The following is a 19,116-nucleotide window of genomic DNA, read 5'->3' on the forward strand; positions in this document are numbered from 1 at the left end:
GGACTCCAGGGACCTCTTCTAGCTGTGAGATCCCACAAATCTTTTGTGCAGGGTTAAGTGCCCTTGTATATTTTTGTGTTCCAGTAAAATGACTGGATTCTAGTCATCATCATCTAGAAATTGCACCTTCAATTTGTGTTAAAAAATGTTAGCATTTCTTTGCTATTTCTCATAGATTGACATTTAAAATATTAAAAAGAATCTGAGAAATAATTCCTACTACTGAAACTGCTGTTTCATTTTTACACCCTTTAAATTATTAAAACAGCTAAATATTGGGTTTTTAAGATTAATAGAATTAGTAGATTGGTAGAATTGCACACAAACTGAATGGCTTTGTTTACAAAGGGAATTTTTGCAAGTTTGCTTTTCAGTTGCTGGCTCAATGCTGCCCAACAGTGGCTAATGATAGGCATGGCTAAATTGGCCTCTTCATACCAGAGTGCCCCTAGGCCTGGGTATGAGAGTCAGGCAGGCGAGGAAGTTCAATGTTGGCCCAGGGGTGAGTCAGTCCATACTTTGGAAAGGAAAGGCATGTTTGCATATCTACCAATAACCAGTCTAAGAGGAAACCAAGTGCCCTCTAATATGGCTTTGCCTCCTGTGTAATTTACTTAGCACGTTTGACTTTTCCTTTTAATATACTCAAGTTCATTTCTTGTCTAAAAACTAAGATGACAGCCCAGCCAGTGTGGCTCAGTGGTTGAGTGTCGACCCATGCACCAAGAGGTTGCCGGTTTGATTCCCGGTCAGGGCACATGCCCAGGTTGTGGGCCTGATCCCCAGTGGGGGACATGCGGGAGGCGGCCAGTCGATGTTCTCTCTCATCAATATTTCTATCTCCCTCTCCCTCTCCCTTCTTCTCTCTCTAATATCAATAAAGAAAAATAAATAAATAAAAAACACTACTGCTTTTGCCATAAAACCTGTGGGGGCTGCTGTGTCCTTACTGTCCTATAAATAAAGGTCACCTGTGAAAAATTCGTTTACGATTTAGGCCCAGGAGAAAGTTTCTATCCTCTGGGTAATTGGTAGCCATGCCTCCTTTATAATAAGTGCTCTGTGACTTACGGCACTCACTTCTCTGCCTCAGCTGCTGAGAAACAGTGCCAAGTTTAATGCTCAATCTTAGCAATTAAATTGACCCAAATGAATAATGTATTTGCTTCTTGCTCCTTTTCTGGTCTCTTTAATGCAGGGTCTTCCTTGTCCCTGAAGAAGCCCTGGGGGCCGCCTGTAAGGCACAATTAATGCCCATTTCATTGAGCTTAGTCTGGTCTGTCCTATGGGTGGTGCATTAGTCTTGCTGCCCCTGAGGGCAGGTAGTAGATTCTCCAGGACAAGCACAACGTGTTAGATTTACAAGGGACTCAGAGTGCACCGGACGTTTTCCTTTCTTACATTTGGAGGAGGAAGCTTAGAGTGGCAAGGTGTTGTGGCTATACAATTTTGGAATCAAACCCAGGACATCCACCATCCTTGCCCCCATATCAGGTTACAAACTCCCACATCCCAGCTTGTCAGGGGAAAGAATTGTATTTCTAGAGGCCTCCTGGCTTGGACAGCCTGACTTCCTGCTGGTCTGTCTCACAGACAGAGGGCAGAGCCCGGAGCCTGGCTTCTGGGCACTGTCCCTGGGGCTCTTTCAGGCTTAAGTTACACCTGTGCTCCAGCTGCAGGTCCAGAGCTGAGCTGAGTCAGCAGCAGGACCCAAGTCTCAGAATGGCACAGGACTCCTTGCAGGCTGCTGAGGCAGTGCCCCAGCGAATGTGACCTCAGGTCAGCAGTGGTTGTTTCACCAGTTCTACTCCAAGTGTGGTCCCTGGACCCGTGCTGGCTCATGAACTATTAGGAACATCGATGTGAGAGAGAATCATCGATTGGCTGCCTCCTACATGTCCCCCACTGGGGACTGAGCCTGCAACCTGGGCATGTGCCCTGACTGGGAATGGAACTGGGACCTCTCAGTCCATGGAACGACACTCAATCCACTGAGCCGGGCTTTTATTTTATTTTTTTATCCTCACCCGAGGACATTTTTCCATTTTTTGTACAGATAGAGTGGGAGGGAGAGAGAGGAAGAGAGAGAGAGGGAAACATCGATGTGAAATGGACACATCGAGTGGCTGCCACCCGCACGACCAACCAGGGCCGGGGACAAACTGCAACCGAGGTACATGTCCTTAGCGGGAACCGAACCCGGGTCTCTCCGGACCGCAGGCAGACGCTCCAACCGCTGAGCCAAACCGGCCAGGGCTTATTTTTATTTTTTAACTAATTCATTTTTATTGCATTTTACAAAAAGTTAACAGCAAGTTTAAAAAACAAAAACAACAACAAAAAAAACCCACCCAGCCCTGGCTGGTTTGGCTCAGTGGTTAGAGTTTCAGCCCGTGAACTAAAGAGCTGTGAGTTCAATTCTGGTCAAGGGTACCTACCTCGGTCGCGGTTCATCTCTGATCAGTGTCATGTGGGAGGCAACCGGTTGTGTCTCTCTCACATCGATGTTTCTCTCTCTCCCATTCCCTCCCACTCTATCTGAAGATAAACAGAAAAATATCCTCAGGTGAGGATTAAAAAACAAAATAAAAAAACAACAACCATGCCCTGGTCATTCTTCACAGATGCCTTAGAAAGCACTGCTCCTGACCACCTTTTTCAGCCTGTACTTGGCTTGGGATGCTCCCCAAGAGCTATGGACATGTGAAGTTCTCCTTTGTAACGAGAGGGGGCGACAGAGACATAGGTAATCTGTCCTTGCCTAAGCAAGGCCAGTTCATTCACCAAGCAGCCTCCATTGGACCCTTTTGGATGCTGGGACATGGGAGAAAAGCAGGCTTTCTTTTTCCAGTTTTGCTACCGCTGGGAGCAAATTCACCAGGAAGAACGTCTAGGAGGGCTGTCCATGTAGAAATGACAGTAAAGTGAGGCTCCCAGACAGGGGCATTTTCCTCAAGAAAGTATAGTTTTGTGACTTGGGCTAATTAGGCTATCTATGTTTGAATCCTGGCTCCTCCTCCTCAAGTGTAAAGGGACCATATTAATGCTACCATCCCTCAGGTCTCTTGGGGTTAAGTGCATATTAAGGCAGATGGAAAGTAAATTAGATCATTATCCATGTATTAATAACTTTAGTTATTTCATGCATGAGCTTATAAGGTTATCATTTAGCCTATCTACCATCATCAAATTTTCTTAAATTATTAAATAAAAAGTATGTTACCATGGGCTGTTATACCATCTTCCTTAAAAAAGAAAAATTCCAGCCCTGGCCGGTTTGGTTCAGCGGTTAGAGCGTCAGCCTGCGGTCCTGAGAGACCCGGGTTCGGTTCCCGCTAAGGGCGCGTACCTCGGTTGCAGTTTGTCCCCGGCCCTAGTCGGTTGTGCGGGTGGCAGCCACTCGATGTGTTCCTTTCGCATCGATGTTTCTCTCTCTCTCTCTGTTCCTCTCTCTCCCTCCCACTCTACCTGAACAAAGAATGGAAAAATGTCCTCGGGTGAGGATAAAAAAAAAAGAAAAGAAAAGAAAAATTCCAGCCTGGCCAGTGTGGCTCAGTGGTTGAGCTTCAATCCATGGACCAAGAACTCGCAGGTTCAATTCCTGGTCAGGGCACATGCCCAGGTTGTGGGCCCGATCCCCAGTGGGGAGCATGTAGGAGGCAGCCAATCATGTTCTCTCTCATGGATGTTACTCTCTCTCTCTCTCCCTAAAATCAATAAAGAAAAAAAAAGGTTAAATGCCTAGAAGTAGTCTTCTCATTCGAAATCCTATGCTAAAATTATATCATCTAGCTAGGCCTCTCAAAGTTAAAAGAAAGGTGGGGGGTGAGGAGCTACTTCCAACACACTAAAAGGATATATTTAGATATGAAAAGTTACTACATTCTAAAAACTTGAAAATGCGGCAAGGCACAGAAACTCTTGATAACTAATTTTTAAGAAACGCGGACTGGTCCTGACGAGATGTATAAAGATGGGGCTCAGCACTTAAAAGATGGGCTTCAGAGCAAACCCAAGCTACTGAAAGCACCGCACTCACTGCCTAGCAGATTCCACAGGAAATAGTTGTCTTCCACGTGTCTTTCAGGAAACGGAGAGCGCGAGGAATAAAGGAAGCCGAAGAACGGTTGGGGAGAAGGTGAAAACAGCAAACAGGGCTTTCCTGCTAGACCGAGGGAAGGCAGGGGCGGCATGGAGGGAACTCTGGGAGCATCTGGCGGGCAACGAGGTCTGAGTAAAGATCTGGAAGCAGTGTGGGGAGGCGTTCGTCATGGGAGCGGGCCCCATCTTGTGCAGCTCCCCAGTTTTTTTGCTTCTCTAGTTCGAGTGTGGGTGTTGGGGAAGAGGATAGCAGAAAGGGGAGGAGAAGCTAGAGTAGCGACAGGTGGGCAGCGGTCGGAGCCGAAGAGTCGCGGGTGGGGGGGGGGGGGGGCGGCACCTGCAAGCTCTCCAGGCTGCCGTAGTCCCGCCCCTACTGAGCGTGGCGCCCATGACGCTTGGCGCGCGGGCCGCTCTCCTTTCAGAGGTCGCTCTAGTCCGAACGGTCGGCCGGTGCCTGCGCATGCGTGGTCGGGAGGGGAAGTGAGGCGGTTTCTTCGGCGCCTTTTCCGGCGGCGGCGGAGGCAGAGCTGGGAGGAGGAGGTGGCGGCCGAAGGGAGCCCGCGCTCGGGGCGGCGGCTAGAGGTAACCTCCCGGCCGAGCTGGAAAGGCGGGCCACCTCGGCCCCTGCTCCCCTCTGGAACTCCGGCAGTAACTCCCTCTCCCTCTCTGTGTCTCTGCAGGCAGCGCACCGAGTTCCCGCGAGGATCAATGACCTGAGGAGCCGCCGGAGCCTCGCTGCCTCTCGGTGGCCTAGGTCGGTGGGGAGCCCGGTGCTCGCGGACCGGAGGGTCGTAGTCTCCCGCGGCGTTGGGAGGAGGAGGCGGAGGAGCGGGAACCGCAGCGGCGCTCGCGCGGCGCCTGCGGGGGGGAAGGGCAGTTCCGGGCCGGGCCGCGCCTCAGCAGGGCGGCGGCTCTCCCGTCGCAGCCTCAGGGCCCCGGCGGCAGCGGCGACCGGAGGAGTCAAGTTGTGCGTTCGGTGATGTCCGAGTGAGCCGCCGGCCCTGGCCTCTGCCCCGAGGAGGCAACTCCCACGCAGGCCGCACGGGCGCCCTCGCGGCTGGGAGGCTTCGTTTCGGTTTCGCGGCGGCGGCGGCGTTGTTGGCTGAGAGGACCCGGAACACCTGAATGCCCCCGGCCCCGGCTCTTCCGACGCGATGGGGAAGGTGCTATCCAAGATCTTCGGGAACAAGGAAATGCGGATCCTCATGTTGGGCCTGGACGCGGCCGGCAAGACAACAATCCTGTACAAGTTGAAGCTGGGCCAGTCGGTGACCACCATCCCCACCGTGGGTTTCAACGTGGAGACGGTGACTTACAAAAACGTCAAGTTCAACGTGTGGGATGTGGGCGGCCAGGACAAGATCCGGCCGCTCTGGCGGCATTACTACACGGGGACCCAGGGTCTGATCTTCGTTGTGGACTGCGCCGACCGCGACCGCATCGACGAGGCCCGCCAGGAGCTGCACCGCATTATCAATGACCGGGAGATGAGGGACGCCATAATCCTCATCTTCGCCAACAAGCAGGACCTACCTGATGCCATGAAACCCCACGAGATCCAGGAGAAACTGGGCCTGACCCGGATTCGGGACAGGAACTGGTATGTGCAGCCCTCCTGTGCCACCACAGGGGACGGACTCTATGAGGGGCTCACATGGTTAACCTCTAACTACAAATCCTAATGAGCATTCTCCACCCATCCCCCCGGAAGGAGAGAAATCAAAAACCCATTCATAGGATTATCGCCATCATCACCTCTTTCAATTGCCACTTTCTCTTGAATTTGAACTCTTGAGTTACTGTTCTATCGTTTGGGAGGGGGGTGGTTAAGGGGTTTCCTTTTTGTTTCTTTTTTTCTTTCTCCTCTTGCTTTTCGTTAGGATGCTGTGATCTGACATTTGACATGAACACAAAGTGCTAGATACTCTTGTTAACTTTCCAGCAAATGGGGTGGGGAAAATATAGCAGTTCTTGGTAAAGTCCTTTATAATAATGGTATGATTTTTTTATTTCGAGAGAGTTCTTTTCCCATTGTATGCTTTTTTCTCTTTTTGCCCAGTTTCCTTATCACTTGCTGTAGATGGCTTATTTTGCTTTCCTGCAGACTATGTTGCAAGTCTGTTTCATCTAGTAAACTGAAAATTATTGCTTAATCAAACTGCCGTTTGTCTTTTATATTTAAGGCCCCTTTCCCCTCCCTTATGAGTTCTAACTTTAACTTAGTAATTTCAAATGTGATCTTTTATATCTAAGACCAGTACAGTAAAACTTAGCCCACAGTGGCAAGTAATGAGTAATATCATTGTAATATGTTCCAGTTGCAGATCAGTGTGTTGAAAAGGTAATATGAGAAGTTATTTGAAATACCAGCTATTAAGTTCTGAAACATACATGATGCATGAGTAGGGATAAAACTCAAATTCCCCATTATGTAGCAACTTACACTGCATAAAAATAAGAATTGTAACCCGTCAAGAACACAGTTGTTTTTTTACTGCAAAGTTAGCATCTTTGCTGTGTGTTCCCTTTTTTAACTTTAAAAAGACTCCAGAAAATGGAGTAATAATGGTGTATCCACACACAGTCAAAACATTTGTAGCTATTTTAAGTGACTTGGGCAAAACTGGAATATATACTTTTACCATGTTTCAAAAGTCTAAGACCAACAGTTTTTAAATTACTAGAATGTTTATTTTGTTCATTAGTAAAGCATTTAACAATTCAAATTGTATGCACCTTTTACCTAGTTGGAAAACTATACATTCCTGTTTCACATCATAGCAACTGATTGAAGATAAATGCCTTTTTTTTATAGATAAGTGATCTACACCTCCATTAATAAGAACACTGGAAAAAATGTTTTATAAAAAAGGTATTTAATTCTGAGTGTAGTATTAACTCATGCAAATAGTACGTCAGATATCCTGTTGGTTCAATAATACTGTCTCCTTTAAGGAAGGAAATGTGATGAATGAATGACGTGTAGACTTGAAGAATGACAATTAAAGGGGAAGTAGGATGAAGAGAAAGAACCTACAGATGACAATGAATGTAAACTTACTTTTCTTCAATGTAAGCAGTATGCTCTCTTGGTGGTATCCAGATCCTAACAAGATTACTTGCTTAGCTGGTTAGGACCAGTAACTAGATTATTGAGACCAGTATAATACTTTGAACCAAATGTTAATGCTTGATAAAGAATTGTGAAGCAGCATCTGGTTCTTATATAACCTTGAGGATTAATTTTAGAGATCCTCAAGGAATTAAACTTAGGGAATTTCAGAAATGTAGACTGCAAAGGCAGTATACAGAAAAAGATGTGGGTTTTATGAGGGTGTCAGAAAACAAATTGAGCGGGATATCATGGTATGTAGTTGGACAGTATTGGTCCTTCGTGCTTTGGCCATATTGTATAATGGAGCTTTTACCAAAGATGTATGAGGAGCATAAAGCTATAAATTAACTATTCAAAGTAAAACTCTTCACAAACATTTTACTTAAAGCAGATGAGCAAAGGTGCTATGCTGTAGGCTCCTGATGGTGCAGAGGGATTTTTGAATTAAAAATGCAACAAAAGTATAAAATTCTCAGTTTCACTTTAGTAGAAGTATCTCTAGAAATGAAGCTGGCAGACACATCCAAGAACATTTTAGTTGCTTTAAGATTCCCAAGGCTCCACCATAAATTTAATTCTTAGTGTTTTAAATGATTACATTAAGGTACATACATGGGTAATACAAATATCAATACTATAATAACATCCTGGAACAAGACAAGCACAAAGGTATAAATGCCTAAACTGGAGGAAACTTGAAACCCTCATATTAATTCTTAAATGTAGTATTTCTAACTTATGAAAGTTAGATTGATAGGCAGCCATTTTTTTGTGTCTTAAAGTAACTGGGAGCATAGTTAAAATTTTATATATCAAGTGATTGCTGTTGAATGTTGCAGGTGAGATGTGGTTATTTTTAGTTTATTTGAATTGTCGAATAACTGGAGGGGTGGAAGAGGGGGGAAGCAAATATTTGAAATTTGGAAAATCCTAAACTTTTTGGTAAGAAATTGTAATTTTTACTTACATTTTTTTTAAGGATATAAAAGGCTGATACTTGATGTAGTTAAATTGAACCATAACTATTGCTGATCATGGGGCAGGTAATTATAGCCTGAAGAGACAGTTATAATCTAAGAATTTTAAAAATGAGATCCTAAAGTTTTTGTTTAATTGCATCAATTTCTGTATTTATGTGAATTTATAAATTGCAGTAAGTTTTGAATGAGGTTAATCTTGTCTAATATAAATAAATGAGTCTGTAGACTGATTGCCCCAAACTAAAAAGTATAGTACCTGGAATTGTGTTCTTAATGGTTGTAGTGTTGGTAAAGCACTAATATGCAGAAAATAAAGGAATTACACAGTGCAGTTTCTCACGTTATGTTACTCCTTTGAACTAGATTAAGTGGGACATGTGTGTTGGGCCATGTTATTCTCCAGGGACATATGGTATAAAGTGCCTTAATTTGGGAGTCACCAAGCTTTTTTAAGAACAAAAAAGAGAATCAATTTAGTTCTTGATTATAAGCTAGCTCTATAAGGAGGTTTTGCCCTAATTTAGTTCCACCAAAATTAATCTGATTTTTTGATAATTTAGGACACAAAGACAGTTGAAATAATTTTTAGAAAATAAAGTTCGATAGTTTTTATTCTAATTTTTTCAAAACCACAACCGTAGCATTTTTAGGAGTATAGAGTTGTGTCTATAAAGAATTGGCCTGAAGAGTCATCTTAACCCTTAACAACTGACTTGGTTTTAAAGTTGGACTTTGTTGCTTGTCTGATAAGAATGGCAGAATTGTAGCAATTTAAAAAGTAGTAGATGAAGAATAACTTGTTGGGTAGAAGGGTTTTTAAAACACATTTCCTTTGCTGTAAGCATTCCTTCATGTATCAGCAGTTACTGTAGTTTGATTTTAGAATGCCTTAGTGTGATCTCTAGCATGATTTAACCCTCACGTTGATGTTATTAACATTATTATCATTTACTAATGGCTATCAAGTGTCAATTTATGAGTGATAGCAGTAGAAACTTTTTTACTGTTTAGTGGGTTTTTATATGTTAATAGAAGTTTAGAAATATAGTAGCCATCTTCTGAATGGTGGTGGTGCTTACTAAATTCCCAAAGTTATTTCCTCAGTACCTTGCCAAGTATGTATCAGGGTGATGGTAAGGCAAATCTTGTCTCTTTTTTCATAGGTAGAAATTGTAAAACCACATACAGCAATTAAAAGTAACTTTTAAGTCTGACTAATCACTGAGAATGTGTTTGTAATATAACATTAAATAAAAACACCTTTTTGCTTTGTTTATATTGAATGGTAAGGACAAAATAGGACAAAAGATGACAATATTAGGAAGTTTATTAAAAGGGCATATTGGGAGATGGAGCCATAGATGAGGCCAAAGTAACTTTTCCCTGCTTTACTAAACTCTGAAGTTGCCAGACTGGATTAGTGAGTTTAATGGGCAGGGAATAGTACTGATAAGATCAAAGAGGCAGAACAGGTCTGTGGAAGGGGTTTAGGAATGACAATTTTGAAATTTGTTATTAAATAAGCTAAAGTAATTGTAAACGTCCAGGAAATCACTGTATAAGAGATAACTTCACATTGTGGGACGGAGAAAATGCTTTAATTTTGAACCTTTCTTTACTTTACTTTAAAATGTTTTATGACTAGAAACAATTTTAAAGTGAAAGTATTTGTTATTCGTGTCCTTACACCTTTTCACATGTTAAATTGTTTTATTAGGATACTATATATTTCCTCCATAGTATTTGTTTTGTAAGTGTGAGGGTAGATTTATATATTAAGCACCTATATGCCTGACACTGTTTTAGGGATAGGAGGTAACGTCAGTGAAAAAAAACGATCTTCCTTCATAGAATTTATCTCTGTGGTGGTGGGGCAGCAATAGAGGTGAGGAGACAAAGATCAGATGATGAATAAAAATGTTAGGTGATAATCTGGACAGTGTGACTCAGTGGTTGAGCATCAACCCATGCACCAAGAAGTCGCCAGTTCAATTCCCGGTCAGGGCACATGCCCAGGTTGGCCTGGTGGATCCCCAGTGGGGGGCATGCAGGAGGCAGCCAGTCCTTATTCTCTCTCATCAATGTTTCTATCTCTTCCTTTCCCTTCCTTCCTCTCCAAGATCAATAAAGAAAACAAATTTTTTTAAGAAGTGACATTTGAGTAAATATTTTAAGGAAGAAAAATTAATATCAGTGGAATTAACATAGTACCAGACAATATATAATGTAAAGCAGGGGTGGGGAAACTGGCCAAAGGCAAATCTGGCTGTAGCCTGTTTTTTTCTTTTTTTTTCTTTATTGCCCCTCACTGGGGATTTGGCCCACAACCTAGGCATGTGCCCTGAGCAGGAATCAACTGGTGACCTTTTGGTGCATGGGTCAACACTCAATCACTGAGCCCCACCAACCAGGCTGGTTTTGACATTTTTTTTGTTAATCCTCACCCTATGAATCATTACATTGTTTTTTAGATAGAGTGGGAGGGAGGAGGGAGGGAGAGAGAAACATCCATTTGAGAAAGACACATTGAGATTGAACCTGCAACCCAGGTATGTGCCCTTGACTGAGAACGGAGGCCAACAGGATGCTCTAACTGCTGAGCAAAACTGCCAGACCAGCCAGGGCTGGTTTTTACATTTTTAAAGGGTTTTTAAAGACTACAAAAAACAAATGTGAATATGAAGCAGAGACAGTATTTAGCTTGAAAAACCTAAAATATTTACTATCTGACCCTTTATGAAAACTGTTTGTTGACCCCAGATATAAAGCCCAATTAAAAAAAATCACCCTGGCCCATTTGGCTCAGCATTTAGAGTGCTGGCCCGCGTACCAACGAGTCGCAGGTTTGATTCTGGTCAAGGACGGATACAGTCGTCCCTCATTATCACTGTTAGTCTGTTCCAGACTCTAGCAGTTGCACCTGGTGTTGAAGGATTCCTGGGGTGCTCTAATATATAGGCCTACAGTCCATATGTACAGTAATTTTATTTTATTTATTTTTTTATCCTCACCCGAGGACACTTTTTCATTCTTTGTTCAGATAGAGCAGGAGGGAGAGAGAGAGAAAGAGAAACATCGAGGTGAAAGGAACACATCAAGTGGCTGCCACCCGCACGACCAACCAGGGCCGGGGACAAACTGCAACCGAGGTACGCGCCCTTAGCGGGAACCGAACCCGGGTCTCTCCAGACCGCAGGCAGACGCTTTAACCGCTGAGCCAAACCGGCCAGGGCTGTACAGTTATTTTAATTTTAACAGTCATATAGGGGTGTATTATTGACTCAGACAACCGAGCACGTGCTGTATCATTTTCACTGTCTCGATCAACTTTTCAATGAATATATTTGAAAAAACTGCGATAGAGTGAAGCCGCGAAATACAAGCACGTAGTGGCGAGGGACGACTGTACCTCAGTTTGTCCCCGACTCTGGTTGGGGTTGTGCAGGAAGCAGCCACTCTGTGTATCCCTTTCACATTGATGTTTCTCTCCCTCCCTCCCACTCTATCTAAAGCAAAAAAATGGAAAAGTGTCCTCAGGTGAGGATACAAAATTTTTAAAGATGTTATCAAAATGTATGGGAAATCCAAAATTTTAAAAGACCATTGTTAAATGAATGAGTCTAATAAAAACTTTAGGATACAGTGGCACATACAATTGACTACATTTGAACATTGAGGGATCCTTGAGACTTGTCATTGAGTAGTCTCTGGGATTTTCTTTTTCCCTAAGTAAGTTTTTTTTTTTATCCTCACCCGAGGACATTTTTTGACATTTTGTTCAGATAGAGTAGGAGGGAGAGAGAGAGAGAGAAACATCGACGTGAAAGGGACAAATCGAGTGGTTGCCACCCGCATGACCCAAACAGGGTCGGGGACAAACTGCAACCGAGATACGCGCCCCCAGCGGGAACCGAACCTGGGTCTCTCCAGACCACAGGCCAATGCTCCAACCGCTGAGCCAAACCGGCCAGGGCCCTAAGTATGTTTTAAATGTGTGAAATCGGTACTTTTTCAGTTTTAATTTTACCATTCTCTAAAATTTAAAACAAATTTTTTTTTCTTTATTGATTTTAGAGAGAGAGGAAAGGAGGGGGAGAGAGATACAAACATCAGTGAGAGAGAACATCGATTGCCGCCTCCTGTATGCCTTCCACTGGGGATCTGGCCCACAACCTGGGCATGTGCCCTGACCAGGAATAGAACCAGCGACCTCTTGGTGCATGGGTTGACACTCAACCACTGAGCCACACCATCTGGGCCATTCTCTCAAATTTTATGAATCATTTCATTAAAAATATTTTCCTTAGTTTTAGGATAGTTTTACTCGTCTTTGGGTATAAGCTAAGTGTGCTTCTCGGTTACAGTGCCTCCAGATAACCTAGATTAGTTTGGAATAGGTTCGGATAACAACTGTGGCTGTTACTCAGCTGGCACTACTGTAATCTAGTCCTGAGTCCAGTATTTTTTATTTTGAAACTTTGTAAGAGGGAGTATTTTATTGATTTGGAAACTAGTATATTGCATCATATTTGGTTTCTTCTAGTATTGTTTCTGTAACCAATATAAAGTAGAAAAAATAATTTAATTCACACCTGAATTATTTCTTGCATAGAGTTGTATACTACTTACATAGTAGGGTATGGGAATCTGTAACTCTTAAAAGAGAAACTAAACAGTAATTTAGCAAGAATTATGGAAGTACTCTTTATAGAGGACATTTACAAATGGGCTTTAGAAAACAAGAACACTTGTAGTTCATAGAAAGACTTATGTGAATCTGGTTATTCATGAAAATAAAAGCTGTTTCCCATTACAGCTGAATGTACTGGTCAGAACACATGAGGGAAAGAACAAATTTGTTATGGGAGTTACAGAAGCAGAGATTCGGATCTTTGAAGTTTATTCTAATGTGGCAAACCAAAGTGCATTCTCTATCTTTATTTCTAAAATTTTTTGTGAATAAGTCCTAGGCCTAAAGAGATCAAATTGGGAAACATTCTAAGAATAGTAAGAGCATTTAAAAAAATCATTTTCCATATGCCAGTCATTGTTCTAAGCATTTTATGCATATAAATTATCTTAATCCTCACAGCAACCTTGGGGGAAGGGCTCCCATTTCATAGTTGAGAAAACTGTACTTCAGAGAGGTATATGTTAATAAGCAGCAGAACCAGACTTTGGACTCAAGTAGTCTGTGCTATACTATAAGTGTGATTGAGGTGAACCAGTGGTTAATAATGTTAATTTGTATGTATGGGGGTGGTGGTGTGTATGCTTACAAAAAGCTTACTTTGAGTAATATACTGTAATTTTCTTATTTGATCATCAGTAGATGTTTTTTTCAATTAACAATAATTGTGCCTCAGATAAACCTCTTTGGCTACAATACTACCAGGGTGCAAAGCTATCAACAGATTTTGAGTCATATAATTTGAGTCATCTGTATAATGGAGAACATGACATTAGATTCTGCTTCAGAAATTTTTTTTCTGTAAAAATCATGTTAGTACCTGATAGATTGTGAATTTCAAAGATCATTGTGAAAAATTGGAAAAGTTTTCACTGATCTGATTATTTGTATGCTTATTTATATATATGCTTCTTTTGATTTAGGAAAAAAAAAAGCCCTGGCCAGTTTGGTTCAGCGATTAGAGCGTCGGCCTGCAGACCATAGAGTCCCAGGTTCGGTTCCCGCTAAGGGCACGTATCTCAGTTGCAATTTGTCCCTGGCCCTGGTTGGGGTCATGTGGGTGGCAGCCACTCGAGGTGTCTCTCTCACATTGATGTTTCTCTCTCTCTCTCTCTCTTCCTCCCTCTCTCCCTCTTGCTCTATCTGAAGATAAAATGAAAAAAAAAAAAAAAAATCCTCGGTTGAGGATAAAAAAAGAAAGAAAGAAAAAAGTTTAGCCCTGGCAGTTTGGTTTTGCTCAGTGGTTAGAGCATTGGCCTGCGAACCAGAGAGTCACGGGTTCGATCCTGGTCAAGGGCACGTACCTTGGTTGCAGCTTGTCACCGGCCCTGGTCAGGTTGTGTGGGAGGCGGCCAGTAGATGTGGCTCTATCACACTAATGTTTCTCTCTGTCTTTCTTTCCCTCCCTCCCACTCTGTCTGATGATAAATAAGAAAGTATCCTCGAGTGAGGAATAAAAAAAAAAAGTTTACCCTGGCTGGGCAGCTCAGTTGGTTAGAGTGTCCTCACAATACACCAAGGTTGTGGGTTCCATTCTCCATCAGGGCACATAAAAGAATCAACCAATGAATGCATAAATAAGTGGAACAACAAATCAATGTTTCTCTCTCTCTCCCCTTCTCTCTCCTTCCCTTCCTCCCTCTCTCTAAAAGTCAATAAGAATGTTTAAATGTTTGCCCTGACCGATTTGGCTCAGCGGTTGGAGCATCAGCTTGCAGACCAGAGAGTCCCGGGTTTGGTTTCTGCTAGGGGCACGTACCAAAAAATAAAATAATAATAAAAGGAATTAGGAATTCAAAATATTTGTAAAAAAATTTTTTTTAATGTTTAAGAAAGAAAAAAGTTTTACCTATATGAAATGGCTGAACGAAAAGTAAATTTAAAAAAATTTACAGAGCACACTTTATACTGCATCTCTACCTGATAAATTCATAACTATAGACATTTTAGTGTTGTTTAATAAGTGAATTTCTTGCTATTTAGATCCCATTACAGCTTACTTTTTATAAGTGAGGTTTACTTAAAGAACACTATATTCCCCTATCAGCAAGGGCCTAGAGTCTAGAGTAAGCTAGAGTGCTTTAATCATGTACTTTAGAGTTTAAGCCTGAACTTATGAGTAAAAGTTGATCATTTTGGTAAAATGCAAAAGTGCCTTACTTAAATATCCTATTAGTTAGATATAGAATGTTTGCTTGTTTGTTTGTTAACCATCACCTGAGGGCATTTTTCCATTGATTTTTAGATAGAGAGGAAGGGAAGGAGGGAGGGAGAGAGAGAGAGAGAGAGAGAGAGAGAGAGAGAGAGAGAGAAACATCAGTGTGAGAGAGACACATTCATTAGCTGCCTCCCACACGGCCCCAACTGGGGCTGGGGATCAGACCTGCAACTCAGGTACGTACCCTTTACCGGGAATCAAACCGGAGACCCTTTGGTCTGCAGTCTGATGCTCTTAACCGCTGAGCCAGATTTGCCAGGGCGAGATAGAAATTTAAGACAAGGTAAGACATAACTTGAAATGCTCAAAGTAATAAAATACTCTTATCAAATACTAGACAGAGAAAAGAGATATATTGTGGGCTGGAGTATGCAAGCGAGGGCCACTAAGAATTGATTTGGACCCACAAAGAGGAATTATAGTATTAATATTTATTGCATGCTTATTGTGTGCTAGGCACTGTTCTAAGTGCATGACATGCATTAATTATCTCATTAAAATGTATGAGCAAAGGTGCAAGGATAGTGATCTACATATAATATGTGGGAGATAGACTTATCAGAGACTAGGGTTGCCAGATTTAGCAAAAAAATATATACAGGTCACCCAGGTACATTTAAATTTCACATAAATGGTATTTTAAAAGACATTTGAAAAAAATTTATTTTAGCGCCCGGCCAGTGTCGCTCAGTGGTTTAATATCAACCCATGTACCAAGAGGTCGCTGGTTTGATTCCCGGCCAGGGTACATGCCCAGGTTGCAGGTCCAATCTCCAGTGGGGGACATACAGGAGGCAGCCAATCAATATTCTCTCTTATTGATGTTTTCATCTCTCCATCTCCCTTCCTCTCTCTCTAAAATCAATAAAGAAAAAAAAAAAAGAATTGAAAAATTTTTTTTAATTTTAGAGAGAAGGAGAGGGAGAGAGAAACATCAATGTGAGACAGAAACATCAATTGGTTGCCTCCCATACACACCCCAAATGGGGACTGAATCCACAATCTGGGCATGTACCCTGACCAGGAATCAGACCAGTGACCTTTCGGTACCTGGGACAATGCTCAATCAACTGAGCCACACCAGCCAGGGCTAAACAGTATTTTGAGTACAAGTATATTCCAAGTAATATACTAAAATTGATAGTAAAATTTGTTTTTTATCTGAAATTCAAATTTAAAATACAGGGTGGCTTATATTTTTATCTGTAGTCTTATGTCTGACTTGAGTGGTAGGGGAGGTAAGATTCAAAATGGAATTAGAAAATGAGATTTTTAGAAGGCTTCAAATGAGACCAAGTAGTTTGGATATTGTTTTGTGTGTAATGGGAGCCACTGGAATTTTAAAATGTTATATAGCTGGAGAGAGTCACATGTTTAGGGATATTAATCTTAGCTTTGTATAAAATCATGGGTATCAGGGTCATGGATAGAGATTGAAAGAAAGCCCTGGCCGGTTTGGCTCAGCGGTTAGAGCATCCGCCTGCGGTCCGGAGAGACCCGGGTTCGGTTCCCGCTAAGGGCATGTACCTCGGTTGCGGTTTGTCCCCAGCCCTGGTTGGTCGTGCGGGTGGCAGCCACTCGATGTGTCCCTTTCACATCGATGTTTCCCTCTCTCTCTCTTCCTCTCTCTCCCTCCCACACGGTCTGTACAAAAAATGGAAAAATGTCCTCGGATGAGGATTAAAAAAAAAAAAAATTATAGAGATTGAAAGAAAGAAGTCCTTTCAAGAGACTTAGTAATTTAGGTGAGAAGATATATAGCATAAAGAACATGAGAAACAAATGAGATAAAATTAATTGGGGGACATACATTATTTGTGGAAGGAGAAAGCATTAAAGATTTTGATCCTTAATTCTTATATAAAAGATAATGATAGTGCCATTGATAGAAAGAAACCAGGATACACAGCAGATTTGAAAAGAGACACTTTGGTAATTCGGTAAAGTATGTTATTTGCAATCTTGAAAAGAGGTATATTCTTTTCTATAACTATTCTGTCCTAGAGCAATGCTGTCCAATATAAATATAATGCAAGCCACATATATAATTGTATTTATTTATTTATTTTATTGTTTTAGAGAGAGAGGAAGGGAGAGAAAGAAACATCAATGTGAGAGAGAAACATCTATCGGCTGCCTCCTGCATGGCTCCCACTGAGATCAAGCCCACAACCTAGGCATGTGCCCTGACCCGTAATCAAACCGGGACCTCTCAGTCCATTGGATGACGCTCAGTCCACTGAACCACACTGGCCAGGCGCCACATACATAATTTTAAATATTTTAGTAGTCACATTTTAAAAAGTAAAAAGAAACAGGTCAAATCAATTTAATAATGTTTAACCCAATATATCAAACATATTTAATGTTACCAGTGTAAAATAATTATTAAAGGAGTATTTTACATTCTTTATTTCATACAAAATTTTTACAATCCAAAAGTGTGTGTGTGTGTGTGTGTGTGTCTGTGTGTGTGTACTATATATATATTTGTTAATCCTCACCTAAGGATATATATATATATATATTTTTTTTATTGATTTCTAGAGATAGTGGAAGGCAGAGAAGGAGAGGGAAAGAGAAAGAGAAATATCGATGTGAAAGCATGACATCGATTGGCTGCCTCCTGCACACCCCCTACTGAGGATCTAACTGAAACCGGCAGTGTGCCCTGACTGGGAATCAAACCAGCAACCTTTTGGTGCACAGAACCATGCCCAACCACTGAGCCATATTGACCAGGGCTGCACTGTTCGTTTTAATTTTTTTTTTAATCCTCACCTGAGGACATTTTTCCATATTTTGTTCAGACAGAGTGGGAGAGAGAGAGAGGAAGAGAGAGAAACATCGATGTGAAAGGGACACATCGAGCGGCTGCCTCCCACACAACCCCAACCAAGGCTGGGGACAAACTGTAACCGAGGTAGGCACCCTTAGCAGGAACTGAACCCGGGTCTCTCTGGACTGCAGGCCGAGGCTCTAACTGCTGAGCAAAACGGCCAGGGCTGCACTGTTCATTTTAGAGGGTGGTTATTTCTTCCTAATACCATGCCTACAGTTTCAGTGACTGCACTCGAGGGTCCAGTTAAGATCATTGAGATATGGTAAACTTTCCAGGCCAGGTATTGGCAAATGATGGCCTATGAGCCCAATTTGGCTCACTGCCTGCTTTTATAAGTCAAGTTTTATTGGACACTAACCACGGTCATTAATTTGTGTGTTGTCTGTGGCTGCTTTTGCATAGCAAAACCAGAGTTGAGTAATTATGACAGAGAGCATATGGTCCACAAAGCCTAAAACATTCTAGGCCCCAAACTAAAGTTTCAGGAATAAAACATGTAATTTATACATTTAAATGAGTTTTCAGAAAGAAATAATAAAATAGTTAAAAGATTTTATACACACACACACACACACACACACACATATTGTATTTTTGGTTAATCTTCACCTGCATATATTTTTCCATTGATTTAAAAATAATTTTTTTTCCCTTTATTGATTTTAGAGAGAGAGGAAGGGAGCGAGCAAGAGAGATAGAAACATAGATGAAGAGAACATTGATTGGCTGGCTACCTCTTGCACGCTCCCCACTGGGGATTTGGCCCACAATCTGGGCAGGTGCCCTGACCAGGAATGGAACCGGCAACCTCTCAGTCCAAGGGATGATGCTCAATCCACTGAGGCACATTGGCTGGGCGATAATGTATATTTTAATTCACTTATGCACCAAGGACTTATTTAATAGGTTCCAGGCAATGTACTAGGTCCTAAAAGCAGCAATAAATAAATGTCGTAAATCTTCAAGAAGTTCACAGTCTAGAAAAATAGAGATGTGTACACAGATAATTACAAAGATACACTATAATAGATGGTTTATTGAGTGCACACCTGTCAGGTACCTTCCTCTGACAAGGGAATGGGAGGTAGTCAGAAGAATGGAAGCTTCAGAAGAAAAGGTCCAACTGAGGTGAATTTTAAGGCATGAGTAGGAGTTATTCAGATAAATAAG

The 19,116-nt window shown here is 42.0% G+C and overlaps 1 protein-coding gene and 1 pseudogene across 1 annotated transcript; one reads left to right on the forward strand and one right to left on the reverse strand.

Annotated features, from left to right (window-relative positions):
• The first annotated feature begins 4,576 nt into the window (after positions 1–4,576).
• ARF6 (ADP ribosylation factor 6) lies at positions 4,577–8,527 on the forward strand. The gene is made up of 2 exons (XM_036274003.1): positions 4,577–4,683; positions 4,782–8,527. Exon 2 carries the CDS (start codon positions 5,256–5,258, stop codon positions 5,781–5,783), a length of 528 nt encoding a protein of 175 aa, XP_036129896.1. The 5' UTR covers positions 4,577–4,683; positions 4,782–5,255; the 3' UTR covers positions 5,784–8,527.
• A 4,955-nt stretch (positions 8,528–13,482) lies between these two features.
• Positions 13,483–13,602, reverse strand: LOC118621046 (annotated as a pseudogene).
• Positions 13,603–19,116: the final 5,514 nt, after the last annotated feature.

Source organism: Molossus molossus, unplaced genomic scaffold (assembly GCF_014108415.1).
Source record: "Molossus molossus isolate mMolMol1 unplaced genomic scaffold, mMolMol1.p scaffold_m16_p_1, whole genome shotgun sequence".
In the NCBI taxonomy this organism is placed as follows: domain Eukaryota; kingdom Metazoa; phylum Chordata; class Mammalia; order Chiroptera; family Molossidae; genus Molossus; species Molossus molossus.

What these genes read in the sequence shown, in the direction of transcription:
- ARF6 (XM_036274003.1), top strand. Translation starts at nt 5,256, where the DNA reads ATGGGGAAGGTGCTATCCAAGATCTTCGGGAACAAGGAAATGCGGATC.